Raw genomic sequence first — 26,527 nt, forward strand, 5'->3', positions numbered from 1 at the left:
GGAAAAAATGTGCTGGACTGGGTGGCGGTCATATTTTGTACCGCTCTGCGGTACATCTAGTTTGTACATTCTCCTATTAACTCCTTCCATGTACAGAAACTATAGTAGAGCACAGGCTGGGAGGAGTTTAGTTTGAGGGGTAGGACATAAAATTAACTAAAAGGTACAAAACTATGTTTCCTGATACCTTGGCTGCGTATTTTGTGAGTGACACATTTGTAAGGTTTGTTTAGACCACTCTAAAAGCTATGTCTTCATACATACAGTGGGCAGTGCTTCGAATTGGCCAGCTTCACTCGCGGTCCGCGCGTGGGATCACGCGGTATCACGCGACTTTAATTTGTATTTTCCCAGTGAGACGCTGCAACAACCCAAACAACCGGTAGATGGCTCAAGTGAGCAGGGTGTCTCGTAAAAAGAAATGGAGCCTGGAAAACCCTACACAGACTTCACTACAGACTTTAGCAGACTGGTTTAGAAATAATTTAATAGCCAGAAATATGCCTGCCCTGCCCTAATAAAGAAATATTTGGTTAACTGCGAGTGAATCCCGTTTGCAGCCGTAGAAGAAATGCAGGACAAATTCTGGTTTTCTCCGAGTGCAACGATGATAGACAGACATCATTTGGACAAAATATAGAGCATATTAACCTCCGTTGCTCAGCCAAATGCCTTCCTATTACGTCCTGTTATCACGGAGTTACAGGCGATAAACGATTTTTGATGGTCACAAGTTTACTTCATTAGCGGTTTATTTTTTTGATTATTAAAGAGTGTTTTTCATTTAAAGGTTTGACTTCGTTCTTATTCAGTAGAGCATTTAGTGCTCTTCCCAATCCCAGACGTTCACATTGCATGTTTGTTTGTAATGGATGCAACCGCGAGATAGGCTACGCGTTTGACGGCAATGAGTTGTTAACAGACATGAACCAAGACATATACTGTAGCCCAGCAGCAATCTAGGGACTGTTCGTTATTTTGACTGATTGATTCAGTCAAAAGTTGCATGACCCTCCCTTGCCTGCTAGAAATTGTTCAATGACCCTCCGACAGAATTGTTAAAAAAGACATGACACTCCCCTGCCAATTGTCACTGTCTTCCGCCCGCGCTGCTTTGCGCCACAGCCACACACTGTGATAACGTTCTTAAATCAATATTTCCCGCGAGCTTGCATGCTACCAGTCCTTCCTTTTCAAATGTGTTGCACCTGTTTGCACAATTTCAAAAATAATCATATGTGATTAATAATATGACAAATAATCCCTGTGCATGGGGACCGAAACAATGCATGCCAACTTTTTCCGTGTTTCTTACATATTTTAACTTCCCCCCCGCTGTCTTGCCGTTTTAATGTTTTCCCGTAGAATATCCCATATTTTAATACTCTCATAACAGCCCTGCCATCGGGCCTGTCTCTGTGTTGCCCTTCCAACGAAACAGATGTCTTCATATCATCGTTTTCCTTGCTTGAAAGCAAACTTAGAGTGATGTTAACCTATTTAAGTTTAACGCCGTGATTGTCGTGAGAGCACGATTCATTGGCGCTTGCATGTTCGGCCTTATGTCTACGTGCGCACCTGAGGCTACTCAGCTACTAGAGAAAGAATTTCCCCTGTTTGTATGTTCACTCCAAGTTGGCCTACCATAACTTACCAACTCTGCACTGTAGACCCTAACTGGCTATTTATATTTGTCTGTGAGATAAGCAAATGTATTTGTTCAACTTTATGAAGCAGAATTACGCACTAGGCTACTTGGAACATAACACATTTGACAAAGGACAGATGTATGTTATAGTGACAAAATATTAACTTTCAGTGTTTTACGATGTCTTTGTCATGGGGAAGTTTTTTTCCCCATGCATTTATTCTAGGCTACTGTCAGTGACTGCCGTGAGAGAAGCGGATTCTGTGTTTCGTTCATGTCAGTGACTGACGCGAGAGAAGCGGGGTCTGTGTTGCGTTGCGTTAATTTATTTTCAATTGGGCATGCCGTGCCGTGTCGTCCACAGCTCAGTTCTGACAAAGCCGAATTTACTCCTTTTGAAACAATTAGCGTGTTTTCATCCAACTCATGCGAATTAGTGATGCGCATCCATGGTAATGCGCATAAATAAAATGCGCATTAGTCAGCGTTTCCAACACCTATTGATTCTAAGTATTTTGGGACACTTTGCCTATGTTAAGTGAAATGGACACCCTCCTCTCTCGGATTAGCCTAGAACCTAGGCCTAATTCATTCCTTCATTTTGAAAATATTTTGTTTAATATCGATTAGAAGGAAGGCGGAGAATGTTGCGCAATCGGGTGTTGGCAGCTTCCCATCGCCGGAGACCACCATACACTTGGGAACGACCAAGGTGTCGGCAGTTTTTTTGTCAAATTTGTTACTTCACTGTAGAGCTTCATTTCTATCATTTCACGCGGGCTCGGGCTTGCGCGGTAGGCTAAATGAGCGGTCAGGTGATGCGTTTCGGTTAGCTGCGAGAAAGATGCAGAAATGGATGCTTAGGAGGTGAAACAGAGGCTGGCCTCTTGTGACTGGCGTTTTAGTTGCACCGGCAAAGAAAGCAAAGTCTGAGGTGTGGAAAAGTTTTGATCATGTGCATAATGAGAATAATGAGCCAGTGGTTATGTAAAATCCAAAGGATGCAACATTCTGTAGAACGACAGGGAATTCGTCGCTGATAAGGCATGTTGATCAAAGCTGCCAGTGCCCATCAGGATCACATCGTTTGTTAGGCTACAGCAACAAAATCAAACCCTGCAAAGGTGAAACAAATGGTTACGGAGAAGAAGTGTGTCAGCTTTCGCTGTAAAGACATTAGGCCTTTTAATATCGTAAATTAAAATTCTTGACAAAAGGCAAAAGAGCTGCGTGCGTGCGGACATTTGAATAATGTCGGGCTGTAAACGGGTTCGGGCTTTTAAAAAGCTGTCAGTCTCGGGCTCGGTCAGGGCTCGGGCTGATTTCTGTTGGCCTCAGGTCTTGTTGGGCCTAAATTTTAAGGCCCGATTATAGCTCTACTTCACTGACCAACAGTGGGTGGAGACCTTTAGATTCACAAGTCAGGGTTTGGCTGTTGCCCCGAGTACTCGTTGTCGGATGCCTATCCCAACAAACAAGCCATCGCATCTATCTATCCATAAATTGCAGGAACGTCTGTCTGTCTGTCTGCGTGTCGTTGGTCCGTTCGATTTCAAACTTGGCAGGTGTCTTGCTACTGGCATGTGTAGTGTCTTGCTACTGGCATGAGTAAGTGCAGTGCATAGTTTGACATTGTTTGGATAAGAAAAGCTAAATATATAGTTATAGGCTATATATCGGTAAAAGAAGCACACGTTGGCTTTCTCCGCTCTACACACAGCACTGCGCGCAGGACCAGAGAGAGGATAAGCGGAGATTTGGCAGCATTAAATCACGGTTAAAATGCAAGATGTTTGATTATCATCTCTGACCTCAACAATAAATAAATTACATGAAAAGTATGTGCAATAAACTGACGCTTTGAATAGCCCAGGCTACATTGGACGTGAGACTTTGAATAAACAAACTACATTTCCGACTGCAAGGTCCCAAATTGAAACAAGTAATAGGCTAATGGTCCCGATTTCAGAAGACGTGCCACACAGCTAGACAACAATTGGCCGACAGACAAACGTCACTTATGATACCAAACACTGCTTTTGAGTCACAACGTTGCAAATGTCAAACGATCACAAAATGGCTTGTCTTCACTATCAGGAAAGTTATGCAATAAGCTAGGCCTATAGCCTTAACTCAAAACATTTGTTATGCCATTCTGATCTGTAGAAATCACATGCAGTCATGCCTAAATTCTGCTTACTGCACATTAATTATAGGCTAATATATTATGATATTCAGTAGGCCTATACATTATTGAATGCTTAGCTGGAATGATGTTTTTCCCCATCATCCTATTGTTAAAGCAGGCATACCTGCGGGCATGTAATCGGGCTACAGGTTTTCTACAGGAATGGCATGTTTGAACGGGCACTGTACTAGTTGTATAAACTTGCGATGTGTGCCGATCGAGTTGTTGGCGAAAACTTTAGCGTCAGCAAAACAACTGTGCACCGATGTGTGTATTCAGTTTGTTTTCATTCTACGGAAACAAGCAAGAGAACACATCAAGTTGCCTAATGTTATAGGGAAGCGCCAGAGATTGCTGAGATTCTCTGAAGGTTACGTCACACGATGCGAATAAACCGTTTCCATCAACTTTATTCGCATTATACCTTATGCGCATCGAGAGTTAATCCACCCCCCTCTAGCGAATCAAATATAGATGCGCATTAGGATTTTTGATGCGCATTTCACGTGTTTCCAACCGGGATTTCTTATTCGAATAGATTAAATGTGCATTAGGAAGTTGGATGGAAACACGCTAAATGAGTGCGCGCGTTTGTATGGTTATATTGCTTGACAGGGGGGATCCCAAGCAGCTTTCAGCCATAAGGCTACTTTGAGAACATTTCCTAATTCACCCGACACTAATATTCAAAATGTTGAAAACTATTTCGGCATAGCCTATTAACTGACCACCCGATTCACGTTGACTGGGGGGCAGGGGGGGCCATCAGACATTTGTGCCCAGTTAATCCGGCCCTGCCCCCAACAAATCACACCTTCCCACCAGCTGTGACAGCTTAAAAGAAGTCAAGAGGACTCCTAACTCACAGACCTATTCACAAACCGGTTTTGTGGCATTTCGCCTGTTTTGAAATCCTATGCGGCTACAGGAGCTTCCAATCGTGAGGAAGCAATTTTGCATTGTAGGCATAACTAACATGCAATAACGCCACCAACAACAACCAAAACTAGGCTACTCATTGTCAACATGTAAATTAAATGTAACATTATTGTGAATCAAATTAAAATGTTCTCTTTTGCAAACGTAGGCATAGGCATAGTAACAGATTAATTTAATAATGTTACAAAGATACTACATCAATCCATATGTTTCATTAGGCTACTAGGCTATTTGTTTTGCCTTACTCTTGATTCATTTAGGCTAGGCCTTTTTATTCAGTTACAGTATTCATCATCTTCTGTCCTTGTGTAGCGGATGCATTCTCAGACCTGTCACCTGCCACTCATCGTAAAGGAAGGTGTTTGGAATCATTCCCGCGTTACAATAATCAGCCAATCAAGGTGGTCACTTCAGTCAAGCTCGTGCATGAGTAATAACGTCATCCATAGCAACGAAGACTCACTCACTCTTAGACTGTTAGTCAAAGATTCTAGAGCGCTCAGCTCTAGAATCTGTTCAGGAGTTGTCATTTTCCCTTACTAAGAGTAGCCTAGGTCTGAAAGGCTTTGTGAATAACTTAATAAGAGAAACTCCTATAGCTAAAATCTTTTATTGCTATTTAGGAGTAGCCTACTCCTAGTGGTAAGATAAAAGGCTTTGTGAATATGGCCCCTGGTGTCTAACCCAATGCATGGTCAAATATTAGGCTACTAATGATCTAATGATAAATAATACTAATGATAAATAATGGTCAAATATTAGGCTACTAATGATCATTGTTATTTAAGAACATGCAGAGCACCAAAAACATCTTGCTCGTAAAAAATCATCATACCGCACATTGTGGCGGGTCTGTTATTTAACCTACTTACTGTAGGCTGCGCAAACCACAGGCCTTTATTTTTTTTATTGTTTTAACGATCTCTATGCTACTCACCAAAATGTAGGCATGGGAACATGATGAAGTATCCAACTGTCGTGTGTTAAATTATTGTGATTACGAGCCAGTGGTTTTCAAACATTATGCGTGACTCGGACATCTATGCATCAGACTCATATCGTCCTCGCATTCGCAAAATGAGGACATACAGACTGCTCAGATAACAGGTGTACCTCCAGTTATGCACGGTTTTAGTCAAGTCATTTAAATGTGCTGGTGAAACAGTTGTGTACTCTGGGCACAGTTCTTCCAGAGCTTCGTGCCAAGTAATAAGGGTTGAGTCGAGATGTTTGTGTGAATGAAACGAAGCGTATAGGCCATAGTGTGACATGCGTAAATCAATAGAGATGACGCCACAGGGTTTTATTTAAGAGAGCCTACGTTTGTATGTAGGCAATTTATATTCACAATACTTAGGCCTACTAAAATAAATAGTATTTTATTTGTATTGGTTGTTTAGAGTAAAAAAAAAATCGGTCAGTCTTAACGCAAGTTTACAACCGGCAAGTCGGTCGGACTAAAAGGGGAAAAAAATAAATATTTGGGTCAGTTCTAAATTGACAGGGTCGGTCGGGTTACAGCAAACGAAAATATTTTTAAGGATGGCCTGGCAGTGTTTTTTTGCGCGTCTGCAGAAGTCAGCCAAATATGAATGTAATTCTGTGGCATAAAGCAGATGTATTTGTTTATTGTACAGAAAAATAAAAATGACATGTCAAGCAGTCAGAAGTAGGGCAAATTAATTTACGAAACCAAAACGTGGGTCATAGTTGTCTAAGCCTCTATTGCGTAGCCTGTTAAAAACGTCACCAGATAGTATTAAATCGGCAACAACATTGTTTTCTGCAGAAGCTGGCTACAGATTAATTCTGAACAGTTATTTCTCTACTGGCTCAATTATCACACCACTGTTTTGATTTGCGTAGCTGCGTTACCCCCAACACTGACAATAATGTAGACAGCAAATTTCGATTTCAATTTTCGTTACCACCGTGTAGTCAAGCCTTAAGACATACCCAAGTAGCCTAAATCGAGGTAATGTTTAATTATGCATGATTTATTTTGTTATTGAATTCGTAGGCTGGGATTACTCTCGGCAAGTCTCCTGCTTTTTCAGTAGGGGCGGCAGGCAGAGCGATGTACAGTGGCAGAGCGACGCACAGTGGCTGAAAGTGGTACTAAAGCTTCACGCAGCTTCACGCCTCGTAATGCGCGACTGAAGTGGTCATTTGAAAGCGATGCCCACTGTATACAAACATATGTCATAAAAATTTAGTGTTAGTGTCTAAATGTATACACTTACTGCCATTTATATTCAAGATGCAACATTTTGTGCTTCTTTAAATAAATACTAAATAGAAAAACTGTGATTTCAACCCCTTTCAAGTCCAAATCTGTGAGTTAGCATGTTGCCTAAAGGTATCATATTGAGAAACCTAAATTTAACTTGCATATTTCTTATGGATGTTACTGATCACCAGCCCTGCCGTACCCAACATAGAAATCTCACACATGCCCAAACCTATGTGAATGGCAATAATGTTATCAGGAATCTGCACAGAGCCATCGGAACACGCTTTCAGTTAAACCAATCAAATGTCTTTGTTTGTTTTGCTTTTATTTGGATTCTATAAACAACCAATGATTATTTGTTATTTTATTATGCCCGCAAACTTGCGGGGAATATGAACATTCCATCTCCTCTGTGCTTGTGGGTCACGTTCATTGTGATCAGTTTTGGTGTGGACCCGCTTCGTGTCTCCCATCGGGTTTTGTTAAACTTGCCTCAGAGCTTAGCAGTTACTGTTTAGCTTCTAGTGCTACTGGTCGTTAGCTACTACCGTTAGCTACTACCGTTAGCTACACCTCTCCCAGGACGACTGCTTCACCACCGGTGCTAAGCCCACCGGAGGACCAACCGCCCTGCTACTGCTGGTGTCACTGGCTACCTCGGCTAGCTCAAGGCCGCTGCTTGCCTCCTATCTATGGTGGGACAACGGTCATTAGCTCATTGGCCGAGTGGAGTGAAACCGTCTGTTTGTGAGTACACTTACACTGACACACACAGACTCGGTTCCTGCCACGAGTGACCGGCGAGTCGGATGGGCATTGTAGCGGTTGCTACCCTGCCTTCAGCTCATAGAGCTGACTTCAGTGCACCAACGGGCTCCAACGGCCAGCGCTTGGGTTGGGTTATTTCATTATGACATATGATACTATTTTGTGATTTGTGTATTCTTGTGATTGAATGAGAGGTGTATTGTATTGTTGTCTGTCTTTCACACTGGGAACTGTTTAGCCTAAGCTAACAGTGTAACCGTTACTGTCTGTTAACATTAAGGTTCACCCTGTTTCACTCAGAGTGAATTGTTCACTCGCTAACGTTTGTCTATTTGTCAGGGTGTTGATTCCCTGTTGCTTCTCATTGAAGTTATTTTATAAATATCATTCCTTCATAAACTGTATTGTTTTATTTCATTATACTTCAGGTGTATTGGCAATTCATTTTTGTATGCATCCACCACTAGTTTATTGAACCTTTTCCCCTATCATATATTTCAATTCTGTAAAAGTACATTATACATGAGCTTTAAGGTAAGTGTATAGTATTTTTACAGTGGAGGCACCGCGCTATTGAATTTATTGCCTTTAGCCTACTGGTATTCAGGAATCTCAGCCAGCTCACCATCCCACCACTGAGAATTCAGGATCCTGTTTGCGCCACTGTTGTATACTGATTGTAGCTAGTGCCTGTGCACACCCATTAAGAAGGGGTTACATGTGTCATACTGTTAAGACACTGTCATCCATGAAAAGGTAGTTCAAATATTTCCAAGTAGCAAACCCTGGGTGAGCAAACACTTTAAAGGGCAATTTTTGGTTCAGGCGACAACTGTCACTAGATGTTGTAATCTTTCATAGTCCTGCGGCAGCAACAAAATGCTGAATAGAACATAACCTTCTTTCTCTAACAACTTGCACATTTTGGATGTCACACTTTGGACATCCTCCCCTGTGTCAAACAGGTGATCCTTCAGCTTGACCTTCATGTTAGGGAAGTCACAAGGTGTCAAATTTGGTGGTACCAACACCAACAATCATATGAAAATGTCTGTGCCGAATCATCTGAGGGAGAGCATTCAGCACAAACTATCATACTGACATTTGGGGGTTCTATCATGACAAAGTGTACGCACACAACATGTGGAAAATATACAAGTTTTCAACATAATTGTTGCTTGTTGTACCCCACCACTGGATTTGACACAGTTAAGGAGATCCAAGGTAGACCACAGAAAGTGTTGGATACAATAAAAGAACAAGATATCCACAAGTATATAAAAAATGGGTTATAACAATTTCATTGGAAATATTAGCTTGCCATGGAACGAAGGAGAAATATGTTTTTTTTTTTGCAAGACCAATAATGTCGCCGCTGACAATCGTGACATAACTTTTGGTGCGCACAATTGCCAATGGAAAAGCAATGGTACAGTAACAAGACATGTACATTGAGAGGGAAACATGAAGGGGGAGGTGTGGGGGTCAGGGGGGAGAGGGAAGAGGAAGCTGAGGGTCCTGCTGAACAAATTCAACTCGTTGGCCATGTTCTCCTCAGCCTGAATCCCCTTTGACTTGGAACTCTATGATCGTCTTCATTCCCATCCACGCATAATACATATTGTAGGTTAATCTCTTTCAAATATAGCACATCTACTTCATCTATTGATTCCGTGGAGATATTTCAGCAAATAAAGCAATGTACTTCTAATAAAAGACTTATGTCAGTGTTGGCCAAATTCATCATTGCATTAGAGAAAGTTAGTCATGTGTATCACACTAAACATCTTCTCCCTTTTCCTATGCTAATCCCAAAATGTAAGATTTGAAAAATATTTGAACAGAAGGAAACCTTGAGTAGTTACATGGAGAGGCAGGAGTCAATGAACAGTTGTTCTATAAAAACTTTTGTAATGTTTTTTAACTGCAAAAATGGTTTTCGTTAACTGTATTGCAAGAAAATGAATGCGCAAGCAAACATGGACACACCTGAAAGGCTTGAAGTGTCGAGGTTCCGAATGGTCCCGGCTTGGCCGTGACAAGAGTGTGGGTGTACAGCCTGTACTGAATTCCCTCTCTGTTAAAATGGAAGGACGGTGGGAGCGGCCCTGTCGACAAGGAGATGAGGAGGTTCCGGAGGGATCCAAGGATTGCCTCTCAGAAGTCCTAGAGGCAATACTTTCATTTCGCCAGTGAGGCCCAGGGCTAGTGGAACGTGAAGAATGGGCACTAGAGGACTTGCTGTGGGAACCCTGACCACCAGCTTTAGCCTGCTGATAGCGGTGAGCTGCCAAAAAAAAATCAGTAAAGATATGAGAAAAAAACTGGACAATTGGACAATTGTATTGGACAATAAATAACAATCAAAAACAGAAAAAAAGGAAAGCAGACGCAATGCATATGATTTTACCAACAAAGTAAGGCCATGCACATAAAAAGATAATTATTGTTGTTTAACATCTAAGCTTATTCCATTTGTTTTCCACCATTTTCTTCCAGTTTTGTTATTTTTATCTATATATATTTATTTTAGTCACAGTTTACACATAAACTACAAACTAGGAAAAAATAACTGTAACATTTCACAGTAAAACAGTGAAATTTACAGTTCAACTTAAATTGATTATAGTTCTATCATTAACTTTTACATGGACCATGAACATGTCATAACTTGACAATGAACTCTCGCATTACTATTAACTTCTTGGTCGCCACCTCTTATGTGGACTTCTTAAAGTTTACAGTTAATAAGTAAACATGATGGTTGACTGCAATTTAGTATATGGGGCGTGCCACCACGAAATGAGTCCAATTCGACAAAAAAAAAAAAAAAAGACCTTAGGGTTTAAAACAAGGGGTCATTTGTTCAAATCTGTTTAGCCACCCAGAGATATTGGCCAAAATGTGAAAGCTATCCTCATCTCAGAAAAAAAGCAAGTTTTGAGAAAATCAGCTTTAAAGTTTGTGAAGTCTAAATGAGCATATTTTTCCTCTCAACCAATCACCACAAGACTATGCATCCTGATAAAGTTACCTTTGCCTTTAGAATTAAAATAGCCCCAGTGGTGTCGCTTTCAATCTGTTGTCCGTTCTCCAAGAAGATCCGTAGCCAAAGATTGAATTGCTTCAGAATCTCTATTTTATAGTCCGAAAAGATCCAAACTACACAGCACAGCTTCTAAATGCTCAATTCACGCAGGCTGTAAAACTCGTGAGGCATTCATATAACTTGTGAGGTAGCCTATAGCTATAATGTTCAATCAGCTTCTGAAGACGACAAGGACAACAATAGCCTAATCTTTTTAGGCCGCCAACTCCAAAACAAATTGGGTCTATAGATCAATGTGTCTATATTTGATTACCCTTTAAACAGACAGATACTATTTTTCAAGCATTTAAAAGTCAATTACTGGGTGAATAGAATCCTTAATACTACAAAATGTGTTGACCTGGCTACCTGGTTAGACCTGTTCCTGAACCCACAGAGGACCCTGCCATCATCCTAGTCCTCTCTACCAACATGAATCTGACCCCACAGCATACTATGCTGATGGGGACCTATCGATCAAGGTCAACCTTGTTGAAGCTGGTAAGATAATGGAAATAATGATCATAGTATAATCATAAGAATAACATTAGTATGGGTGTTAATGATGTTATGCTTACTGACATATTGCTTTTTATGTGTTTTAGGCAGCTGCCCTTTACAGTATGTGTTTGAGGCACCCTCTGCTGACACTCCCACACCTCTGCCCATGCATTTCTTTACAAAGGAGCACACGCTCTTCATGGTCGACTTGACGAGGCTACATCTGGGGAGGGAGGGAGAGGGTCTCCCAAAGTCAATGAAGGACCTGAACAGCCGCCTCAAGCTTAGCCGGAGAAACAAAAAAGAGCTGTGGGCAGAAATGGCTACAAAGCTAACCGAACAGTACAAGGAAACATTCTGCCCTGACAAGGTGGCCAGTAAGTGGTTAAAGACAACAGCACCAGCAGAGGGAAGGGTCCCATTCATTTCCAATTCTTTAAAGAAATAGACGATCTGCTTGGGGTCCAACATGATGTGGTGTTCCCTGTTGTGGGAACACCAGAGGGGCTGGATGTCCAAAGACAGGAAGCAGCAGTTCGCAGTGAAACTGCCACTGCCTCCACATCTGCAGCCACCACCTCCCACAACACTGGCACCACCTCACACACAGACACCCAGCCCAACAACCAGAACAGAATCCGACTACACACCACCAGAGTGCCTAGCTGTTCTAAAGTCAGTATAAACTACAGACTCGAGTTTGTACTTAAGCCCAAAAGGGGGTTTGGGGGTGTCACCACCAGGAAAATTTATTAAATATTGTTATGTAAAAGCACAAGTTCTGCACACTTTCAGTCGGAGATTAGGGCTTGCACTATGCCTAGAACACACGTGCATACCGTAAATCCTCAAATTTACGGGCCTGGATTCTATTTATAAATAAAGGCTGGCCCCCAAATAAGCCGGGGTAATTGCCTACATTGTTTCGATCTAACTCAATGAAATAAAAGAGCTCTTCTTAATATTTTATATTGTTGGTTGTTTCAATACTGTTGCCAATAAAAAGTCGTTGTCCTACACTGGGTCTCCAACACGTCGCTCTCAAGCTACCAGTCGCTTTCCGCCCCCTTCTGAGCTTGCCAGAGGCTGAAGCAGTAGCCTACTATCCTACATTTAAACACAATTGTTGCCGCAAGGCATTCCAGCCTACAAATTAAATAAAAAAGTAAATCATGCATATTTAAAAAAATAACTCAATTTAGGCTAACGTAGGCCTACGCAATAAGACTTCCATTACACCACACGTTCAATGAATGAATGAAAGCGGTTGCCTTCTCTCGTAATATACAGCGGGTGGAAATCCTGACACTCTTTCAACTACATGAAACTTAATAGTGAACCATCAAATACCCCCCAGATTTCAGTGTCTAACAGTCCCAACATTTAGCAATATAATCAAACAGTCCAAAAGTAAATTAAATCCCAAACCAAACCGAATATCTTTTGCTTTTGATAGTCTACCGGTATGCCACTCCAAACGAAACACATGTCTCAAAATAAAACGCACGTAAGAAATAAAGGCCTGCCTCGAATACACGCCTGCCCCAAATAAAGGCCTGTGCTTTGTGCAGCCTATAAATAAAAGGATTTTATAAACGCCCATAATTTGAGGATTTACGATAGTCTGTCTCCTAAACATTCCTCACCCGTTATCCAGACATGCATGAAAACATTTGAAAACAAAACTCAGCCATAGGTTATTTTGAGCATTGTCCTAACCGTAAATCGAGGCAGATATGACGAGAAATTGCAACAATGTTTATACACTGTAAGGTTGGCTGCAAAGATTATGCAGATTGTTACGATTGACTGACACATGCACACACATTATCGAAATCATCGGCGGACGTTTTAGACTATAGTCTTTCTACATGGGTTTAGTTAATGATCAGGCTATAATAAGGCCACACTTTAATAGCGGTTGGTGTAAACTGGGACATTTTAGTGTCCCGACAGGCTTTTGTTGGAACACGCAACTCTGGTCACCCTATTATGTGTGCTAGTTAATAACTTGCCTTTCCAGATTAAATGTGCATACTGGTTAAGAAAGGCATGTGAACAGTCTCTAAAATAAGGGTATAGCGTCGTTGAAAGTTTGCACGTTCTTTTAAACACGCATCTTTTTTTCTCTCTCGCTCTCTCTGTGGTAGTCTGCTGGCTTGTGCGTCGACATCGCCCAAAAGTTTGATTGCATTGCATTCTCTAAAGCTAAATTTTCATCTACCACATCAGCATTTTTGTTCAGTGAATCTTTTGTAAATTGCTTTACAATTACCGTCGGGCCCTCGTTGGCTGCGTGCCTCCACATGCCCAAAATGCTTGATTGCATTGCATTCTCCACATTTCTAGCTAAATTTTCATGTACCACATCAGCATTTCTGTTCAGTGAATGTTTTGTAAATTGGCTGCCTTTGCATCTTCCAGCTCACCTCATTTTACTCCTTCGTCTTCATTAACATTCCAGGTAGAATTCTCTATCTTTTTGGCCTCTATGCAGTAACATAGTCTGTCTGTTCTTGGTCTTGGATTTTGTGAAATAAATTTGTAAATACATGTGACTTATAGTCCGGTGCGACTTATATGTTGTTTTCCTCTTCATGACGCATTTTTTGACTGATGGAACTTCTATCCGGAACGACTTATAGTCCTGAAAATATGGTAGATAAAATCCTTTCATTGATCTGCGTTTTTTACACAAGCAGCCTTTCCTTGCCCCGCCCCACTCTCTCTCGTAACAGACCCGCCGCCCCTCCTCTGCATGTACATTTAACAAAACATTAACAATTGTTGAAGGATTGTTGTTGGCACATAGAAGCATTGCATAGAAAACAACGGGCTAAATTGCTATTAAATCCGCTTCGCATCGTGACCATGCTGCGCAAATTTGTTCAAAACTGCTGCATTCAAGTTAACTCTGCTAAGGTCTTATCACAACAAACTAATAAGTTATGCAATCAAGCCGTATCTCTAAGCTAACGTTAGAATACTGTTTAGATGTCGAATTTAGCATGCTTAGTTACAGCTGCTTGTCAATTTCCACTAGGTTACTCGTGCAGGTCTCTATTCATTTCACTCAATTCTATTCATTCAACTGTGAATGTTGGCAAAAATGGAAAAGTGTTTTCCAAGACTCAATGTGCAAGTGAATGTCATTACTTCACCTGTGATATTACTGATCATGTGAATATTTTGCAGCACTCTTAAAATCTAGCAGTGGGGAAACACTGCCTGCGGTCCAATGATCTTGCCTAATTACATTATCTTTGTTACTTTTATTATGTTGCACATCAAACACTTTTCACATGCATCAAGTTGTTAGTTGAAAATATTCACATATCTATATATCTATCTATAATGTGAATTCTAGAACTGACACTGCTGAAGGCAAATACAACAATCAAAACATCAAGAAATCATATGTGACTTTCAAAAGTTACAGCACCAGACATCTGCATGAAGTGTATGAAGAGGTGGATACATGACTATAGTTGACAGTCACACAGCTAGGGGAAAAATGCATAAATATAGGTCATGATATGTGCTCACCAAAAGCAGTGCAGCGGCAAGGATCATGTTTATCCAGGTAGTGCTCTAATGTGTCCCAGCCCCCTCCCACACGAACCATCACATGAGTACGCAGGACCTAATGGAGGAGAGTAAAGAGTAAAAATTATACATCTCAGCAAAAAACACATTGATCAGCGAATGAACACATTCCTTTTCATTTTTACTTGCCAACACAACCAAAACTGAGACCGTTTTGACAGCTCTACCAAGATGATACTGCACGAGGCAAGGCAGTTGCAAACAGTTATTAATCTCAAAGATATTCTGGTGTACTACTATGCATAAAAAATAACTGCCTCCAGTATCACCACCCATTGCATTATATATAAGTGGGTCTCAAAAAATTTGAATGTTGTGAAAAGGTAAATTTATTTCAAAAAGTGAATCTTTCATATTCTAGATTCATTAGATATAAAGCAAAATATGTCAAGCCTTTTTTGTTTACATTTTGATGATTATGGCTTACAGCTCATGAAAACCAAAAATCAGTATCTCAAAATATAAAAATAAAGAGGTTATAATACAGAAATGTCGACCTTTTGAAAAGAACTAATCTGACTAATTTGACTAATCAAATTAGGTTGCTTTGATAATGGCCTTATGGTCATCTGTATTGTTCGGTCTGGTGCCTCTCATTTTCCTCTTGACAATAAACCATAGATTATCTATGGGGTTCAGGTCAGACGAGTTGTCTGGCCAGTCAAGCACACTAATACCATGGTAAGCCAACCAGTTACTAGCAGTCACTGTGGGCAGGTGCCGAGTCCTGCTGGAAAACAAAATCAGCATCTCTATAAAGTTTGTCAGCAGATGGAAACATGAAGTGCTCTAAAATGTCCTGGTAGAAGGCTGCATTGACTCTGGACTTGATAAAACACAGTGGACCAACACCAGCAGATGACATGGCACCCCGAATCATCACTGACTGTGGAAATATCAAACTGGACTTCAAGCCACTTGGATTCTGTGCCTCTCCACTCTTCCTCTAGACTCTTGGGACCTTGATTGGACCCTGATATCCAAATCAAATGCAAATTCGACCACTGAACAATGGTTCAGGGCCCGGTTCCCCGATAACAATGGATATATGCACTTACGAGGGTTTTCTACGATTCATCTTAAGATCAATCATTTGGTTTTTCCGACTGTTTCCCAAACATGCCCGTAGAATAGCTGGCGGTCCGCTGGCATATTGCTCATCGGTTCTCTGGCGGTCTGCTGCCAGGCTGCAGACAAATTACCCAATATTTTGCCACTATTGGTCTAAAATCTTTTTCATTTGTTCAGTTATACGCCATATATCATTTTATTAACTTTTCTTAATATTCATGACATGTTAAATTTAAAGAGATGGCGGACCACGGCGGGCCATAAGTGGCACGCCACCGGCAGCATACCACCGGCGGTCCGCTATCTGCCAATCTGATTTTGCTATCTGGGAAGATGTTCTTAAGGAGAGCTATCCACATTATAGTTCTGTTTGATATTTGATGCAGCACAGGCTAAACCACATGTTCCTTACTCTGCTCTGCCTGATAAAAGATAGCCTACACTTAGACAGAGAGAATCAGAAACTATTCTGCCAATGTCTCATTTCATGCTTAATTGCATTTTTGTCCTTTTTAATCACATTATTTATGAGCATTGAGTGTATACTATTTCGCACGCTAAAATCTGATTCATTGCAAGTAAATATAATAAAGAATGGTAACGTAATAGGGTTGTAACGATATGCGATTTGAAACCGAAATCGCGACACTCATATCAACGATCCTGTGTTCCGGTGTGAAAAGGCAGAACCGCGACACACACTTTCTAGTGTTTCACGAAGTGCTTTGCAGCTTAAGGCGCCTACATACTCGCCATTCCCGACATGTAGTGCGACAATGTGACGTCACGGGAGCACCGTAACCATTTATACTCGCATGCGGTGGTAGTGCCATTAGTTGCAATATTCTCCTGAATAGAGATGTCGCTGTTGTGAAAAGGCTATTGCTACCTACTTTACACAGTGGAAGAAGCTGTCATTGGACGCATTGGCGTCAATGGCAGTAAAAGCCATAGAGACAGTAAAAGATCAAATCTAGCCTCTGTGATGATACTTCAGACTTCGGTTGCTGCCATTCACAACTACCATCATTACTATCTAGTTTCCAAGGTGTGTGCAGATTAGGGGTGAGCGATATATATCGTCTGCGATAATATCGTGATTGTTGTTTTAACGATGTGCAAATTGACATTATTGAGTATTTAAATTACTTATGGGGAAAAAAACACTCGAAATAACGCACTGAAGACTCATACATTCCCAGGAGGTAGGCTATGCAGGAGAAGTGCAGCAGAGCAAGTGTCACGTGATCACTAGTGGGTCACAACGTTGTCCCACGCAGCCTAATGTTTATTTTGTGCAGTGAGAGTAGCCTACTTGGGATTTTATGCGGCTACTTCTGTTCAAGTAGCATTGATGAGACAGTCACGTTCTTTCCTACACGGTATTATATGGAGAGAAAACATTAGCCTTTGATTATTTTAAGTCAGTTGTAAACAAAAAACTATTCTCATGTAACTCTTTTGTAAATGGACTGAAGTTCGCTCTAAATATCTACGTTTACCGATTATGCTAACCATTAGCATCTCTATGGGATTTCTCATATACATTAGCCATAAGCTAACGCATTAGTTTCTATTCTGTAACTTAGAATGCTAGCCTACGTGATTGCTATTCATAAATAATGAGCTGTAAAGTAACTCAGACTTTAACAAAAACAATTTTTTAAAGGATATCGACTAATTATTGTTATCGTCAAAATCACAAAAAATATCGAGATATTACTTTATTCATCCCGAGGGATATTTTAATAATTTAAACATAGCCAGCTAGCTAGCAGCTGGCTGAGTTTGTGTAATTTGGAAAGAGATTTTGTTCAGGTCTTTGCAGATATCCTTTGGTTGAAAATAAATCTTTTCTATTCTTTCTTCTTAATTCCACGTGTTGTTATTATTAACCGGACACACCTCGAAGGCCGTTATGCCGCTTATCACCCGGTTGCCACTGTAAAGCAAAGGAAACATGCGGTTCCGTTTAAAAAGAAGCTCACTAGTTCAGCTTGTTGTAGCCTACAACTTTCATTGGCCCTATAACAGCGATAGCATGGACAGTTAGCTTGTTTACAGTTGATTCCATTGTTGCGAAGCCTGTCTCCATGCTCAACCGTCATCCTACTATCGTTGTTATAGTAACCATTCATAAGCATTGATATGGAACGACGATTAAACTTTTTTTTTACCAAATCTACTTCATAGGTCTCCCGTTATAGAGTGTCCCAGTGACTTCCGTTTTACTTCCGCTACAAGGGACCTATCTTTCAAAAAAATATGAACGGGAGTTACAGAGGGTCCCCGTTAAAAATTGACACTTCATTCACGATAATGGTGATTCACGCAGCTGGGTGACATGTAAGTACAACTGCAGCCGCTTGGGGGCAGCATAGTCCGCTGTGGCGTTCAACGGTCGAACTGGACGGCGCATTTGACAGCAAGGGCTGTGATTGGCCGAGTTTTCAGTGCGTTTCTCTGTTTTTAGCAGCCCCTGCAACATGCTAATCCACTGTAGCCTAAGCTTTGTACATAATGTTAAACATAGTTTTGGATTCAGTGGCAAGATTTCTTGATTGTATAGTGCCTGTCTCTCAGTAATGTTTTAAAATGAGAGCTTCGTCAGCTGGCAGTAGGCTACTTTGTCGGTAGTCATGAGAAGTTCGCTTGCTAACAGAACATAAAAATGCTGCCCAGAAACCTTGTGAATAGTTCTGACACTAACGAGGTTGAAATATAGCCTTTGCCTACGCCTACAGCATCTCCTTAACAGTAAAGTTAACAAAATGACAGCATTCATATGACAAAGGAAAACGAATCCGGTCACTCAAGACTGTGCCGCAGCCGTGGGGCAGAAGACGCTTGGTGGCCGTCCACAACGTTATAAACTTAACCTAAATAGTCGGCTGCTGTAAGCTACAATCGGATTTTATTGTATACCCCTGTTGTCTCAATGATGATAACATCTCATTTCCGACTATATTTCAAAGTGTGCCGTTCATTTGCATTATTAACATAACATCGTATTTTGTCATTTTTGGCGAAGACATGCATTCCGTTAGGGATATTGAACATATTTAACATTCTCTAACCATCGTGATTTCGAATTGGTGCAGTTGTCAGCACAAAAACTCATTTTATTCTTTTGCTCTTTTGCATTGCTCTATGCTGTTCTATGGTGCTTTCTGCCTCTTGGTTGCGCACGCATGTTTTCGTGGCGTTTCATAGAAATCCATATATAATGAGCGCATAAAACGACTTGTTGACGTTTTGGGACATTAATCTACATGTAGGCTACGTTAAGCTTTAAGGATTGTATGTCCTTAATTTATTTATATAGGCCTATTTAGGCTACTTGCGCAAACCCTGGATACTTTTATTGCCACACAACAATATTGGTGGTATTTGTTACATTAGCTTCAAAAGGCACCGCTTCAGAAAGCTGCACTGCTTGTGAAAGAAGGGGGTGGGGGAGGGGAGCTTGCAGCCAAGTGTCGGAAAAATGCATAGCCTACAACACAGAACCCGCTTCTCGCATTAGTCACTGACAGTAGACACGCTTCCAGCCTAATGACTTTCACACATTTTGAATGATTTACAGCAGGGGTCTCAAACACCCGGCCCGCGGGCCAAATCCGGCCCGCGTCCTGCCCAATTCCGGCCCGCGACGTATGACAAAATAATAATGTAATCCGGCCCTTGAGGCTATTAATTGCGACAAACAACGATACTGCTTAAAATAGACGATAGATCCAGGTACGGTGACAAATCTCATTTGTAGGCCTACTCTACTCTTCAAACCCAAAATCGCTGCGCAAAGTTTTCAGGAAATACTTGTATTACACGCGAGAAACACAAAGACGTGCATATGTAATGACGCGGAAGCGATGCAGGCCATAGTGTTGCAGAAATTGAAGCAGAAATTAAGCAGAAATAGGCCTACACCAAATGTTGAAAAACGTTCACGTGTGATGAAGTCTTAGGTAAGCTATGTTATTCACCTATTCTAATTCTGAAGAAGAATATCCTTTTGGAGATTATGATCGATCGTCTATGACAGTGATAGTCACGGTGCGTCTCTGAATGGAGGTGCGTGTATACAACGGTGTCCACTAAGCATACCATGCTTGTTTCGACCCTCTGCCCAACATAGCTTGGAGGTTGCAGTGGTAATCGTGATAATAGTGTCCGTAATGGATGTGGTACAGACAGCAGGGCTAGTAGAAATAGGGCTCTAAAGAACTACAAAGTCACCCGCAATATGATGCGAACTTCTGGGTACTGCAGAAAATATTTCTTAACTTCAAAAACTCAGTGTCTAAAACTCGGTGTCATTCAGACTCAACCCTCTTGACGTTTGGTGATTAATTGACAGCTGTTTTGGGACACGTTAAACTTTCTTTATAATGAGCGCATAAAACGACTTGTTGTTTGGGACATTAAGCTACGTTAAGCTTTTTCACGTTAAGGATTGTATGTCCTTAATTTATTTATATAGGCCTATTTAGGCTACTTGCGCAAACCCTGGATACTTGTATTGCCACACAACAATATTGGTGGTATTTGTTACATTAGCTTCAAAAGGCACCGCTTCAGAAAGCTGCACTGCTTGTGAAAGAAGGGGGTGGGGGAGGGGAGCTTGCAGCCAAGTGTCGGAAAAATGCATAGCCTACAACACAGAACCCGCTTCTCGCATTAGTCACTGACAGTAGACACGCTTCCAGCCTAATGACTTTCACACATTTTGAATGTCTTTCTATAGGCTAAGCATATAATGGAGATAGAGTATTAAACTGGATTTAACTAAACAAATGTAACTAAGTAAACTGATTGTTTACTCTACAGTAGGCTATGTTCCCCCTCTCAGGCTGTACAGGCCTATTGAAAGTAGGCTAATGAGCTCAATAGACACGTTAGCGCTTCCATTAGGAAACTTTCGTTGCAGACTTTCACAACTGATTGTTTAGCCTACAGTAGCCTACTGTAGGCCTACTCTACAGTAGCCTAGGCTATAGGTTATGTTCCCCCTCTCAGGCTGTACAGTAGGCCTATTGAAACTAATGAGCTTAGACACATTAGCGCTTCCAGCCTAATGACTTTCACACATGAATGATTTACAGTAGACACATTAGCGCTCCACGCAGTGGCGTAACTAGGCCTAGTAGGTGCAGCAAGTGCAGTCGCACCAGGGCCTATGACCTCCGTCGCTACCCCCGCAATGCAATTGCTGGAAAATTCTATACCGGTCCTTTCTGACTACCTGCGTGCCTTTGACCAGGCCAAGGCTACAGCGCAGACACTCGCAAATAAATGGGGGTTCAGAGTACATTTGAAAATGTGAAGAGTGAAGCGTCACTTTGACGAACTATCGGAAGATAAACGCTTAACCGATGCAGAGAGATACTTAAAAGTGCAGGTATTTAATGCAACTCTGGACATCATAATCAGTCAGCTCTCCCAAAGATGTGCAAGCATGCGGGAAACTTGTTATGTGGTTGAGTATTTGCGTCCTATGATCCTTCAACTCGCCGGTGATGATGAACTGCTTGAAAAGGCAGTACGTTTGTCAGACCATTATAGCATGGACATTGCACCGACATTCCCAACACAACTCCTCTCATTTAGGTCTTGCTTTAAAGCAGAGATTTCAACTTGCCAAAAGGCTGGTGGTAGATTATGACAGTGTAACATCCACATTCGGGGAAGTGTGTACTGCTCTCATGTTGTTTCTACATTGCCTATGACTGTGGCAACAGCTGAGCGATCTTTTTCCAAATGTTCAACAATTGCTGGTGTACAGGCTATAATCAATTAGCTAAATCATTTGTCCAGCTGTTTAAACATTTTTTCGTGTTACATTCAAACGCAAAAGGTGCTTTGATATATTTTGTTTAAACGTTGGCAAGCAGGCATGCTGCGGTTGCAATGAATGAGGATAATTGGTTTTATCTGCGGTGTTATTTTTTGCATTTTGAATATGACTCGCTCCAGCACGTCTACTTTTTTGCACGGTGCTTTCTTAAAGGAGCTGCACCATCTTACAACAATTGCATCTACATTTTCATATTAGAATGTTTTGTCAAGTGTAAGCTTAAACTACCGTGATCAAATTAAGTTTCCGTGCCCCCGCTGAAAGTCTCTTATGCTCTTATCGTTACACTATCAAATCTATAAGTAACCGTGACAAATAGGGTATAAGATATATAAACTCACGCTATTGTATTATCATATATGTTTGGTAATGGCTCAGCTTTCTCTGATTGTTCTACTGACTTGGAAACTGCATCATGGAAGCAGTAAGTCAAGTCGCATCAAAAATAGTAGTGGCAGAACTCCAAAGTGACACCTTGTGGTTGTTTGTGTCAACTGCCGTTTGTGCCATTTCTGCTGAGAAAATGGGGATCGTGATTCCTGAAGGAACCCGTCCAAACTTAACGGGGACCCACTGTAATGGAGAGATAACAATTATTTTTTTGGTCCAGTTTGAATTGTGCCACGAATTTCACATATGATGTGTGTGAATTTAAAAGATAATTTTTCACATCAAGAAAGTACTGTTGTTCGATAGACTTCAAAAGTTATGTTGGTTTTGTATCCGCTCTGTAGTCGACTGAATCCGCTCAGTCGACTACATCTCCTGTCTTGAACAATGTACGTCACCAACGTAATGAAACGATAAGATTAGCTGTTATGCTAGTTAACGGTTGCATTGCTGCCTGCCATGTCACTTAACAGTATCTAATGTACAGTCTATGGACGAATACAACCAGAGCCCGTCTACGGAGAGCCTTGGCACTTCCTATTAAGCCTCATTGTATCAACATTTGTTGCAGTTCCATTAGAATTCCACTGGGGGTGATCGCGGGCGAGTGCAGGTTGAATGGGGGTCTATGGAGCTAGATGACTAAATGTATCTAAAAGAATCGTAGATTTTATTGTAGTTTATGCAAGTTCAATATAGATTTTAGATCTAAAGTTGAATGAACGAGTACTTAGTACTCTACATGCCCACTCAACGCATCTGACTCAGATACCGCACTCCTACAACCTCTAGGGACTGCTGGAACATCTTTTTCAGCATTCACGCCTCTCTCCGAGAGTGAAGTATCTAGACTCCTGACATGCAGCCGTCCTACCACATGCTCGCTGGACCCTATACCTACAAGCCTACTTCAGTCCATCAGCCCGACCATCGCTCCAGCTATCACACATGTGATCAATGCCTCGCTAACCTCCGGCACATTTCCAACAGCGTTCAAAATGGCCCGGGTAACACCGTTACTTAAGAATGCTTCTCTCAACCCTGCTCAAGTCGAGAACTACCGCCCTGTCTCACTCCTGCCTTTCCTATCCAAAGGCATTGAACGAGCAGTCTCCAAACAGGTCTCTGACTTCCTTTCACAGAACAACCTTCTGGATCCAAATCAGTCTGGGTTCAAAAGCGGCCACTCTACCGAAACGGCTCTGATGTCTCTAACAGAAGCCTTAAAAGAAGCCAGGGCGACCGTTCGGTCATCAGTACTCATTCTGCTTGACTTATCGGCTGCCTTTGACACGGTTAATCTCCGCATCCTTCTCTCTATACTCGCTAACATGGGAATCTCAGGTTCTGCTCTCTCCTGGTTTGAATCCTACCTCACAGGACGCTCGTTTAACGTATCATGGCTTGGTCAGCTATCTGCACCTCACCATCTCACCACAGGGGTCCCCCAGGGCTCAGTGCTGGGCCCCCTTCTCTTTGCTATCTACACCACCTCCTTGGGACAGATTATCCGTTCGCATGGCTTCTCATACCACTGCTATGCAGACGACACACAGCTCTATCTGTCCTTTCCACCTGATGACCCCCTGGTTTCAGCACGGATCTCGGATTGCCTCTCAGACATAGCTACATGGATGAAGGCACACCACCTCCAGCTGAACCTCTCAAAGACTGAACTGCTGGTCCTCCCAGCTAAACCTACCATACACCACGACATCAACATCAAATTTGACTCCCTGTCTGTTTCACCTACCAGGACTGCAAAAAATCTAGGAGTTGTTCTCGACAACCAACTAAACTTCTCAGATCATGTTGCCTCAGTCGCCCGGTCATGCCGTTTCGCACTCTACAACATACGGAAAATCAGGACTTACTTGACTCAAGATGCTACCCAACTTCTGGTTCAGGCAATAGTCATCTCACGACTCGACTACTGCAATGCCCTCCTGACAGGTCTCCCAGCCTGCGCAGTGAAACCACTTCAGATGATCCAGAAAGCGGCGGCGCGCCTGGTCTACAACCAACCCAAAAGGGCACGTTACCCCGCTGCTCATCCAGCTACACTAGCTACCTATGGCGGCCCGCATCAAATTCAAGGCTCTAACGCTTGCCTACAAAGTAGTCTCCGGTTCTGCTCCCACCTACTTGAATGCCCTCATACAGACATACGCTACCTCCAGACCGTTGCGCTCCTCAGATGAACGACATCTAGCTCTACCACCGGTACGCTCAAGCCAATCCAAACTTTTCTCATCTGTTGTTCCTCGTTGGTGGAACACACTGCCAGTTCCTACAAGGGCAGGGACATCCTTCTCCATTTTCAAAAAGCTCCTGAAGACCCAGCTCTTTAGAGAACATCTCCTCTCATAGCAACACTTACAACAAGTCTTATTGATCCTAGCACTCACCAGCCGTCTTAAACTGACAAGTAACTGTTAAAAACAGCACTCACTGATGCACTTATTCTTACTGTACTCTAGTGTTTTTAAATTGTCCTAAAATTGTTGAGAACTGCTCTAAAACTTAAACTGTTTACCATGTTGTTAGTCGCTTTGGCTAAAAAGCGTCAGCCAAATGTAATGTAATGTAATGTAATGTAATGTCCTTTTCATTTCTTACAGGTTGGGTCGTTGTTGCCTATATCACGCTAGCATTGTGCTAATGAATGACATCATTGACATATTTGAAAGGCTTTTTAGAAGACTTACGTGACTTCAAAAAATATAACAATCAACAGTGTGTATTTTCTTTGCCTCTCCTAGCGAATGCAACATTCAAATTACTACTCAAAAAATTATATCCAGAGAAAAGTGGATATTGAGGGGTAAAGCTCCATAGACCTCAATGCATTCTGCACTCGCCTGCGAGCGCCCTCAAGTGAAATCTGAGGAGGAACTGCAACCAGTCCAGAAACCGGAAGTAACCAGACAGTGCCAATTCTCTTCCTATTAGACATTCTCTGATACAACTTACCTGATGTGTTTAATCCTCTGACTCATGGTATTTTCATTAGGGCTTTGACTTTTGCCCAAAAATCATATTCGAAGTTCGTTTGTTTATTAATATTAAAATTCGAATATATTCGAATATGTATTAATCATATTTTAACCATTAAATGACTTCAGTAAGACCGATATTGGTATCAAACCTAAGTTCTATATGTTCTGTCCACCAGAGGGCAGTGTATCAGTCAATGTCAATAGACTACGTGCACGAAAGGCTGAGTATTTATGCGTGTGTTAAAATTGTTATTATTGAGCATAGGGCTGGGCGATAAAACGATAGCGATATGTACCGCAATAGACATGTAATCGATATCAATAAAAAAAACGTTCGATAGAACATTCATAATTAAAAGCAACACACACCTCCTGCCTTACGTTGTCCATAAATAAATAGGCTAAATATATTTTGCATTGTAGTATGTCAAACTCTACCAGAGTAGGCGATAGAAGTAGGCCTACCTCAACACAGACTCTCCTTGCCCCGTGCACTCTCTCTCTCGCTCCCTCTCAACAGGCGCATCCCTCCTCAGCATGCACATGTAATCTAAACATTAATCGTGCAAGACGACTGGCTAAATTGCTATTAAATCCGGTTAGCATCATTATCACGCTGCATGAATTTGTTCAAAACTGTTGCATTCAAATTGACTGCTAAGTTCTAATCATCTCAATCCCAATGCAAATGGAAAAGTATTTTCCAAGACTCAAACGGGCCTGTCCCAAGGAGAAAAAGTATTCATTTGAAACTTAAACACACGTAGGGAAACTGAACAGTCTAACCAGACTATGATAAACTAGCAAATTAAGCTAACATTACTTTGTTTACAATATTTCCAGACTTCAACCAGTGCTGCTTTTCATTCAGACTTATCTGCACATTTATTTATTTGAGTGTTTTTTATGATTGTGTTGCCATTTCTTTTCCTGTTTGCTTTGATTGATAACTGAGGTGATTAAAATCAGAGGAAGGTTAAGTTTAAAATAAAAGTGTCTATTATGTCTATGTGTGAGCTCACTAAGCACGAACCAGCCAGGATGCTAACGTCACCTACAGGAGCCCAGATGACCAATAATAGCCTTGCTGATGAGCTTGCGATTTTACTTCACCAGGCGTGAAAAAAACCTCGGAATCTGAATTGAAAACAACGTTTACAACCAAATACTTTTATAGAAATTATCTCCATAGGCTACAGGTTCGAATATTAAGAGATCCCTAAAATTCGTTCGAATATC

The 26,527-nt window shown here is 41.5% G+C and overlaps 1 protein-coding gene across 1 annotated transcript in view; it reads right to left on the reverse strand.

Moving 5' to 3' along the window:
- Nucleotides 1–26,527, reverse strand: part of gas2l1 (growth arrest-specific 2 like 1) — a 43,898-nt gene that overhangs the window by 8,283 nt on the left and 9,088 nt on the right. The window contains exons 3-4 of the mRNA XM_042101377.1: nucleotides 14,912–15,008; nucleotides 9,766–10,063 (exon numbers count right to left, since the gene is read on the reverse strand). Of these exons, the coding sequence (XP_041957311.1) occupies nucleotides 9,766–10,063; nucleotides 14,912–15,008 (395 nt within the window). The remainder of the gene's footprint in view (nucleotides 1–9,765; nucleotides 10,064–14,911; nucleotides 15,009–26,527) is intronic.

This window comes from Alosa sapidissima, chromosome 8, assembly GCF_018492685.1.
Source record: "Alosa sapidissima isolate fAloSap1 chromosome 8, fAloSap1.pri, whole genome shotgun sequence".
Taxonomy (NCBI): domain Eukaryota; kingdom Metazoa; phylum Chordata; class Actinopteri; order Clupeiformes; family Clupeidae; genus Alosa; species Alosa sapidissima.